The sequence below is a fragment of the Simochromis diagramma genome, unplaced genomic scaffold, assembly GCF_900408965.1.
Source record: "Simochromis diagramma unplaced genomic scaffold, fSimDia1.1 OVJJ01000304.1, whole genome shotgun sequence".
NCBI classification, from domain to species: Eukaryota; Metazoa; Chordata; class Actinopteri; order Cichliformes; family Cichlidae; genus Simochromis; species Simochromis diagramma.
In genome coordinates, this window is record NW_024387030.1 from 7490590 (window position 1) to 7500675 (window position 10086).

At 41.7% G+C, this 10086-nt stretch overlaps 1 protein-coding gene across 2 annotated transcripts; it reads right to left on the reverse strand.

Moving 5' to 3' along the window:
- Positions 1-349: 349 nt before the first annotated feature.
- LOC120739682 (interferon-induced protein 44-like) lies at positions 350-9772 on the reverse strand. 2 transcript variants are annotated; one of them, XM_040041562.1, is made up of 9 exons: positions 9568-9772; positions 2739-3232; positions 2444-2495; positions 2039-2234; positions 1795-1941; positions 1526-1697; positions 1235-1335; positions 872-1139; positions 350-725 (listed from the first exon to the last, which is right to left on the reverse strand). In XM_040041562.1, the coding sequence occupies exons 2-8, from the start codon at positions 3217-3219 to the stop codon at positions 882-884; spliced, it is 1407 nt and encodes a 468-aa protein (XP_039897496.1). In that variant the 5' UTR covers positions 3220-3232; positions 9568-9772; the 3' UTR covers positions 350-725; positions 872-881. The 2 variants fall into 2 exon arrangements, with proteins under 2 accessions (XP_039897496.1, XP_039897495.1); XM_040041561.1 differs by having other exon boundaries at positions 350-1139; positions 9568-9770.
- Between the last annotated feature and the right edge of the window lie 314 nt (positions 9773-10086).

Below are 10086 nucleotides of genomic sequence, written 5' to 3' on the forward strand. Positions count from 1 at the left end.
CACTTGTCATTCTGACATAACTGATATTGTGCATAAACAAATACATGCATCTGTTCAAGTGAAATGATCCAACTAGCTCCCGTGTTGGACTATGAGATAAAATTGTGTAATAAGAGATCACCTTTTCATAACAACGTCTTTACAGGACTGATGTGATTATGTAATTATGACTGACATCTAGTGGCTGAATGAAGGGGGAACGTCTATGTAACCCTCCTACTACTGAAAGACTGCAGTCTTGCATATAAAGCAAGCAAGCAATTCGTGGAACTATATCATCAGTAAAAATGGACCTAGAGTCAAATTTGCAATATGTAACAAACTGAAATAAAGCATATGATAAAGCATATTGACTTTCTGACTTTCCTTTATTTTTATTTTTTTTACACAATAAGAGCAGGACAAGGAAGAATATATTTGCAAATTAATATTTTCAGAATATCCAAGTTAATTAAAATAAAAGAAGTGCACACAACAGACTCTGCTTCTAAGGATCTGAAACTCAAGCTTGACTTAAGGATCTACCTCAAAGCGGATCAGGACCCATGATTGGATCACGTGGCATCTGTTAATGACTTTAATTAAGCTCAATGATTTTAGCTTCAGAGCACAAAAATATAGCACTTTGACCCAGTGGCTTTTAGTTGAGAGAAAGCAGCATGCAACGTGCTGGCACATCTTTGCAGACATGAAATGAACAGTGAATATTTATAAATGTTTTTACTGTTTCACTCATTAAACAAATATAGTTTCAGTTTGCCCACAATACAAGGGTTTTACTTTAAGATCATTTGTTGCAACCCTCTTGGAGAACCTAATTAATTGATCATTTTGAAAAGGTCTGAATTGAAATGGTTTGGGATGCTTATATGTTTTGGATTTCAAATAATCTGATGTTCTTTGTGTTCTTGATAATCAGGGCGGGAAATATCACTGGATCTGTAAAGCTCCATCTGATCATTCCCTTCCTGAATTTCAGCCTGGTTCTCAAAAAAGCTGTCTGCAAAGTTCAGCATGTGCTGCACAGCACCAAACAGTAGAGTGTCAGTGTCCTGGTCCAGGTCCAGCTCCTCACTGTAGTTCTTCACCGGCAGTATACAGGATAACGGGATGCCCAGAGCCTCACTCAGCTCCCGTGCCTGATTACACAGATAACACAGGTACACAGATTAAATGAGCATTATTGTCATGTCAAATTTTGACCTGCTACTGTAAATGCATCTAAAAACATCACCTTCTTCTGGATGTAAAAACTGCGATAAACATTCTTCAAGTCTTCCGCCACCAGTGGACAGGCCTCGTCTACTTTAGTCATCAGCAACAGCTGAGGAATTCCTTTGAGGTACCGGAAATACAAATCATGACTGAAACAGTTTACTGACACCAAGAAAAGGTTTACCCTTTGTTGTATTTCCCTAATATAGCCTTACATATTTACATATATATAAAACTGCCTGCTGCATGTGCTGTTTTCAATGTTTTCTAAAAAAAAAAAAAAAAAAAAATCAAAAGATTTTCTGCTGACCCAGCTGATTAGTCTTTCTCCGGATGGCACAAAGTTTTTCCAGCATTTTCTGGCTGAGAATAGAGACCTTGCAGGTGTCGACCACATAAACCACACAGTGAATCCTGTCACTCAGAGTCACATGCTTCTGATAGCCAGGAGCATCTGTTAGGATAGGGCCAGATGTGCTAAACTGAAGTACAAAAAAACATAGTTGTTACTTATCAATCAGCTGCCTACGTTTTTTGTATTTAATCATTTACTATTCAATCAGTTAACATGAAATGCACCTGGTAGCGATCCTTGATGTGACCTTTATAGATGTTGACCAAGTCCTCAATGTCCAAACCACCCTTTTCCTCCAGCCCCATTGTGTCACAGAGGATCAGTGGGACGACGCAACCACCTTTCCCTGCCTTGATGGTGTAAGTGCGAAACTACAGAAAAGATAGAAAATGTCATTTAATGGGAAAACACTGTACATTACAGGTAGAGCATGCAGATTCAGTTATACAAAAAGTCCTGTGCCAGTACCTGAGTGGTCACACTCTCCCCCGCTGTGCCAGCGATGGCCTGGGAAGTCATGTTGCCTCGAAATGCTGAATTGATGGAGTTAAAGAAGCTGGACTTGCCTGCTCCAATCGGGCCTACCAACAACACACGGGCTTGGTGTACTGTTTTGATGTCAGGCTTATAGTTCAGGATGGCCTTCATCAATTGCTGTTTTTGTCTAGAAGAAAGAAAATGTACCCACACCACCCAGAGTGCAAGCACAAAAAGTTTACATGATGACAAGCTAAAAAAGATATGACATAACCTTATACTGATGATGAACATATGATGAACAATTTAGTTTTTCTTAGAATTACAAAATCCAAACATAAATTTATATATTTTACACAAACACCACCAATAACTGTGCTGCAGGTTTCTACATACTCAGCTGTCCATTTGATGTTCCTCCAGGGCTTGGGCAAGAGATCTTCTAGGTCTATAAGTGAAAAATCGATTAATAAGAACAGGATCACTTTTTAATCATATCAATATTAATTCTCTAAAAAATGCACAGTAAAATTACAAGCCTTGGTTTAAGCATAAGCTCATGAGTGCACGAGGCCATTTCTGCAAGTAGATGAGCACGTTTTTTTAATAGTCATGAAATGTCTGTTTTGAAAGTATAACCATGGGAGACATCTTTTTAATTCTATAAAACTCAGGGATTACTTTTACACACCTTCAACTCGATACACCTCGAACTCTGTCAGTGTCAAGTCATTTCCATGCATATCTGCAGCCTGAAAGTTGAAGCCTGTGCCTGGATTTGACTGCACTTCAGGTTTGTCATCATGCAAGAAAACCAGAGCACCGTAATTTGGACCGGTGCCTCCATCAGTGAAAGCACACTGCCCGATGATAGCTGTTACCCTCAGTGGTTTGTTTCTCTCAGCACTGATACTGTAGAGAAATGTCTTCTCATCATTGACACCCTCTCCACCTTGGGTGTAATCTTTGGAGGTGTAGGCTCCATAGATGAACCCAGCAGCATTGTAGGCTACAATAACGGTGGGCCCTTGATTGTCACAGTGTCTGTGGAAGACATTAGCAGTGAACCCATGGATGCTGGCTTTGTGGAGCAGATGGAGTTTGACACGACCGAAAAGAGAGAGGAGCTGCTTCTCCTGATCCTTAGACAAGGCGGATTTCATTGCTGCCATGATGGGAAATCACCTGATGATGTAGACAGATCAGATCAAGTTTAACGAGTTATCTCAGAAAACCACAACTGCACATGCATCCTGATAGAAGTAACTTTTAAGTTTAAACTGCAGATGTCTATTATTAAAAGATACCTCCGTTATAAAGCTTTCAAATGTATTAAAATGTTCATATATTTTTGTATCACATGCCATTACATCCTGTCACGCACACACACACACACACACACACACACACACACACACACACACACACACACACACACACACAGAACACACACACATGCTGATAAGTAAGCTTGAAAAACAGGAAATGCTATGCAACTGTCTCTTGGTATAAATAAATCTGACTGCAATGCCTCGGTTGTGAGTATCACCCGATCACTCACCCGTGCACGTAGCTCTATGAAACTCCTTTTGACTGTCTTGTATTCCTTCATCGTATTTAAAAATGTCACACACCACTGACATTTAATTGGTCCTCCGAGCCGGATAGTTGACTGATATTATTATATCATCTAACTGTCCACAGACGGAGTCATCGGATCCTGACGTCGTGATCGCCTGCACTGCAAACGCTCGCTTCCAGGAAGACGAGGAAAGCCCAGAGTCATAAATTTGTCTTCTGGCCAGTGTCTTAGACAGGCTTCACGGCGGCAGGACTCGATTACACCGGGAAAGAACACAGCGCTACTTTGAAGGTGAATATAACACAGTCATGAACATCATGCGTTTAGAATAAATCGACTTTAGAACGACACTCATGACCGTAGAATCCTGTGTGGATAATAAGAGAATCCTGTGTGGATAATAAGAGAATCCTGTGTGGATAATAAGAGAGGTCCTGTGTGGACCGAAGGTTAGAAAGTAACCTATAAGACGGGATTGCATGTCCTGTGTGGACCCGCCCCCGCTAAAAACTTGACTACGAAAAAGAGTGTCGATTAAAAGCAGGTTTCCGTTTAAACGCGCAATGTATGTGTGTGTAAAGAGTAAGTACATATTTGAATAGAGACTCCAGGTCTCTGTACTACTCTTCTGTTTTCCTGTGAGGTATTGAGTGGTGGGAAAGAGGAAAGGTTGCGCTTCATCGCATAAAATTGAGGCCGCCCTGAGTTTAGCTCAGGGTAGAAGGCTGCCTCAATAACCTCCTCCAACCCTAGTACCACCAAGCCCCATAGTGTGTGTTGGCAGTATTAATAAAATAAAAATAAATAAATAAATAACAAAAACAAATAACCATGGGAAACAAACCCACAAAACCTGAATTAACCGCTGATGAGCAGTGGATGGAGAAAATCCATCCAGGCGCCGGCCAAATAAGTGCAAATAAGTGGAGGAATCCAGATAAACTTAACTGTGTTGCCTGGAAGGGAATCAGTAACCCCACCCCAGTGCAACAACTCGGACAATGTCTGAAGGAGGAAATAGAAAAAAGCAAAGGCAAAAAGAAAGGTAGACGTATGTCAGAATACGTTAGTTTCTTTGTGCCATGGCAGAACAGAGGAATGGTAACATCCACAGGGACCCCAGTACAACATGGTGAACTTTTGAAAAAGCTTTTAGAAGTAATTATGTTGCCAAAACACCTAGCTCTATGCAAATGCGCTGCACATCAGAAAGATAATTCAGCCATTACTAGAGGGAACAATTTTGCAGATGAAACCGCAAAGGAAGCAGCAGGCAGAAAAACAGAAGTTCTCGCATTAACTTCCTCTCCTTTAATACCCATAACAGTACTGATAGACGAACAAAAGGCCGCATCACAAAATGAAAAAACCTCGTGGTTAAAGGAAGGAGCAACATTAAAGGATGATATCATGACATGTCATGGCAAACCGATTTTGCCGAAGTCCCTACATAAAACTGCAGCGTTAGTGACACACGGGAATACCCACGTGTCAACAGCAGGGATGGTAGATATACTCTCTAAACAATTCTACACAAAAATTTTTGAAAAATCAGCAAAAGAGTATATCAGAACATGCATGATATGTCAAAAACACAATGCCCAAGGGAATCTAAGGCCCAAAAGAGGTCATTTCCCCACTCCACCTCACCCATTTCATACCATACATATGGATTTCATCCAACTAAACAAACACCAGTAACTAGAGTACGCACTAGTAATAATAGATGTATTTTCAAAATGGCCTGAGATCTATTCAGTGAAAAAGGCTGACGCAATAACAGTAGCAAAATGTCTGTGCAATCACTATATTCCAACATACGGAATACCAAGTCTAATAAGATCTGATAATGGCACACACTTTGTGAATGGAAATTATATCAAAGGTCTCTGAAGCTTTAGGTTTCAGCATAAAACACCACTGTTCATACCACCCACAGAGCGCAGGATTGGTGGAAAGGACAAATGGCACTATAAAACAAAGATTGAGAAAATGTATGGAGGAAACCGGCCGCCCATGGCTTGAATGCATAGGGTTGGTTAAAATGTGGATGAGACTAACACAGGGCTCAAACAAATTAACACCCTTTGAAATAGTGCATGGGCGACCCTTTCCCCTTCCTATTACTAGTGAACCAATAGATAAATCAATAAGAGAAACAACATTAGCAGAATGGATGGCAAAGCTGCTAGAGAATAAAGAAATAATAACGAACAATCAACTGCCGAGTGATTCTCTTCCAGTCTCTTCCAGGTTGAAATCAGGCGACTGGATCCTGATCAAAGTACTCCAAAGAAAAAACTGGAGCACTCCCAGGTAGGAAGGCCCCTACCAGGTCCTGATCACCACGCCCACGGCATGCAAAATTGCTGAACGACCTTCGTGGATTCATCAAAGTCACACCAAAAGGGTAGAGCCTATCTAAAGCATAGACCCTAGTCTCCTCCAGACCTCTTTGTGTTCGCCCGGTGGGGGGTAGGGTGATCAGGTGGCAACACTCGTGAACCCACCTCTCTGGCCGGGGTCTACTCACTGGGGGTCTTGAGAGAGAGACACAAGGTCAAGAAGAAGAGACGCTCACCCAAGGGAAAATCATCCAATCAAGATGACCAACATGCTATTACCAACTCTTCTGAGCTTGCTGGTTGTCTCCCAGACACACGGGTTCAACCCTTGTAATGACACAGACGGACAGGCAAAGAAAACAGACGACCTCTACCTGTGTTACAACAAGACAAGCTTCACCTCTACCGTATGGATACCTTTTAACTCATTCTATGTAGGAGGATACAAAGCCGAAGCCTGGAAAGGCTACGACTGGTACCTATCCAGTTCAGACGGAAACAACCCAGGATGGGACACCGTTTTCACTTATACTGGAAATGATTGGACGCCATATCAAAGCAGTCAACTGCAAGAATCAGCAAGAAACCTTTCAAAGCAAATGAACTTGACGAAGACAGCCGAACACCTGATCCTCAACTTCCACACGCTGAACAACCCATTGCTGGAGAAGCCACCAAAATCACAGAAAAGAACCCACCTGGTTCCAACGCTGGCAAGTAGCTCTAACTGCTACCACCTGACCCTATTTATCTACAAGAGCGGAAAAGATCCACATCACTTCGTGTCAATATGTAACAACATAACGAAGGAAGTAAACACCGCAACGAGCCCCTCCTCTACAGACACAACTCCTGCTTTGACCAAAGGCCCACTATCAACAACCATGACAGCAGTGATGATAGTAGGACCAAAACTGAAATCAGATGACTGGTTCCAAATAACCACAGGTATCACAGGACACACAAACAACTGGCTGTTGCTGGCAGAACAAGCAGCTCAAGATGCTAGTGATGACTGCATGGTCTGCCTAGGACCAAGACCAATACTGAGAGTGGTACCTGCACCTATAGGAGAAGATTGCCTGACAGCTGTCATGAACTGTACCAACATTGGAAACTCAAACTGCACAAAATGGGACAGAATTTTCCCCATCACCAAACAAGAAGAGAGAAAACCCATCTTCTCACGAGACGTGACAGCAACAAACCACACCTGCATAAATATGACAGGTCCAGGAGAGAGGCTGGGAAGCCTTAATGCATCAAGCTGTCTAACCATTACAGAAGTGGACCCCTCATTCAAACCAGAGAGCAGAGCCGATGTCTGGTGGTGGTGCGGGGACCCACAACTGTACGACCGCCTGCCCGGAAACTGGACTGGTGTCACTGTTGCTGCCCGTCCAAGTCATCAAACTCTCAGCCACTGACATCACCATAACAGCAGGACAACTGAAACTGGAGGGCCGAAAGAAGAGATCGGCACCAGTACAACCTGGACCAGATCCAACTTACGTCGACGCCATAGGAATTCCCCGAGGAGTACCAGATGAATATAAACTAGTGGACCAAGTGGCTGCCGGTTTCGAATCGTCGGTGTGCTGGTGGTGTACAATCAACAAGAATGTGGACCGAATTAACTACATCCACTATAACGTCCAGAGACTAGGAAACCTGACACAATCAGGCTTCCATGAAGTGGCCGAGCAACTAAGAGCCACCTCACTGATGTCTTTCCAGAACAGAATTGCATTGGACATGCTACTGAGCGAGAAGAATGGGGTGTGTTCGATGTTCGGAGAGCAATGTTGTACCTTCATCCCTAACAACACAGCAGCTGATGGAAGTCTGACCAGAGCCCTAGAAGGCCTGCAGACTCTGAACGAGAAAATGAAGGAGCATTCTGGAGTTGACACTTCCACGTGGGACAACTGGATGGACATGTTTGGGAAATATCGGAGTTTGGTGTCATCAATCCTGGTATCCGTAGCAGTATTCGCAGCCATACTCACCTTGTGCGGATGCTGTTGCATACCTTGTATCAGAGCACTGATAAACAGACTTATCGCAACAGCCATAACTCCCAATGTCACATCCCCACCAGAGACTATGATGCTCCTTGAAAACAATGAAAGTGACACAGACTCTGAGGAAGAAGAGGACGACATATAAATAAGGAAAAAGAATTTATAATGTTGAACATTTAACTTTGCTAAATGACACTCTAGTTGAAAATGTACCCGCAAGTGACTAGAAGTTGATAAGATGCAAAATATTTGAACAACAGCAGGGAATGATAGAAGTAACTTTTAAGTTTAAACTGCAGATGTCTATTATTAAAAGATACCTCCGTTATAAAGCTTTCAAATGTATTAAAATGTTCATATATTTTTGTATCACATGCCATTACATCCTGTCACGCACACACACACACACACACACACACACACAGAACACACACACATGCTGATAAGTAAGCTTGAAAAACAGGAAATGCTATGCAACTGTCTCTTGGTATAAATAAATCTGACTGCAATGCCTCGGTTGTGAGTATCACCCGATCACTCACCCGTGCACGTAGCTCTATGAAACTCCTTTTGACTGTCTTGTATTCCTTCATCGTATTTAAAAATGTCACACACCACTGACACATCCTGTGACCATTTATATAATATATTATTAAGGGTTTTTTTTTTTTTTTTTTAATAAAATGTCATGTAAACCTGCAAGTGAATCATCCCACTCCCACCTTACTGAAAACTCTTTTGCTTGTGAAACACTTTCTTTTTGAAGGGCACGTTTGCTGTCTTTCATTAAAACATGTAAAATACAATCACCACCAGCCCACATAGCAAAATTGGTATGGCCCAGATCTGGCCCACACAGTGTGCTTATACATGGCCCACATGCCACAAAGAATGACGGGCCTTTGGTGGCCCAGATCTGGTTTGCCAGATGTGGCCCACACAAAGCCAGTTGCAGACACACTGGTGGTCTTGTGCTGGCCCAGAGCAGTTTCAGCTCTGGCCCCAGATGTCAGCCTAATGTGTAGCTTAATTAAGACGAGTAAACTGTCCGTCACTAGGTTCTGGATAAAGTCTACACTGACAAACCTGTCAAACTTGCATTTGAAACGTTGGTTACCATAGCAGTATAATATTGCAACATGGCATTTGTGTCTTCTAACTAAAATAGGAAAATAGGAACATAAATAGTGTCATCATTGCCAGACCTGGCCCACATCTGGTTGACATACACCCAGCCATGACACTGGTCAGTCAGAAGTGCCAGCTTACTTTAAAGTAACGCTCTGAGAATTTGGGGTTTTATTTATCTGACTTCACTTTTCCTAGTTTTCATATTTGCAGTCAGGAGAAAATATGTTAATTTACAGCTACCAATTTTATTATGCAGGATAATCAGCACAGAAAACATTTCATGTTTGATTCTCAAACAAGAAATATAATGGAAGAAACATTTTCTCAGACAAAGAGAAACTGAAAGTAAACCCTCAGAACCGCTGAAGTGATGAGTCATACTTGCAGCAGAAAGATGCGTACTGTGGATGAAGTTAGATGTTATCAAACCAAACTCACCTTCAGAAGACAAACTGATGCAGGAAAAATACAGTCTGTGGCACGCCGCAGTGGTTTAATGTGTTGTGGAGGTTCAAACAGGAATGAAAGTAAAAGTAAACCTTTTTTCTTTGTCCCTGTTGTGATTGGTCACATTGTAAAGGCTGTAAAATGACTGCAACCAATAAGACTTGACATGAAACATGATTCTTCTGTGATACTGAGTTTTGCAGTTCAATCTAAAAGCTATAAAAGCGTCTTTGACGATACACCGAAAGAAATACAGTTATGAGGAATATACAGTATAATAAGCCTTATGAATAAATTATTCAATTAGTATGTATTTGTTCCTTTATTCATGTGTATTTTAGTCATTTTCAGAGGTTTTTTTTAAAAGTATAATCAAATTCAGATGCATACACATACATACAGTATTGTGCAAAAGTCTTGAGTTACTCCTCTTTACACTTCGTCTTCAAGGAACCACACCTTGTGGATTTTTTTTAAACCGGTCTTAAGCAATAGTTTTCCAGGCAAAAG

Excerpts from the sequence above, each read along its gene's own strand:
- LOC120739682 (XM_040041562.1), bottom strand. The coding sequence starts at position 3,219 with ATGGCAGCAATGAAATCCGCCTTGTCTAAGGATCAGGAGAAGCAGCTC. Across the intron at positions 2,496-2,738 it reads CGAGGTGTATCGAGTTGAAG|ACCTAGAAGATCTCTTGCCC; the intron begins GTGTGTAAAAGT and ends TTTCACTTATAG. Across the intron at positions 1,942-2,038 it reads GGGAGAGTGTGACCACTCAG|TTTCGCACTTACACCATCAA; the intron begins GTACTGGCACAG and ends TCTTTTCTGTAG.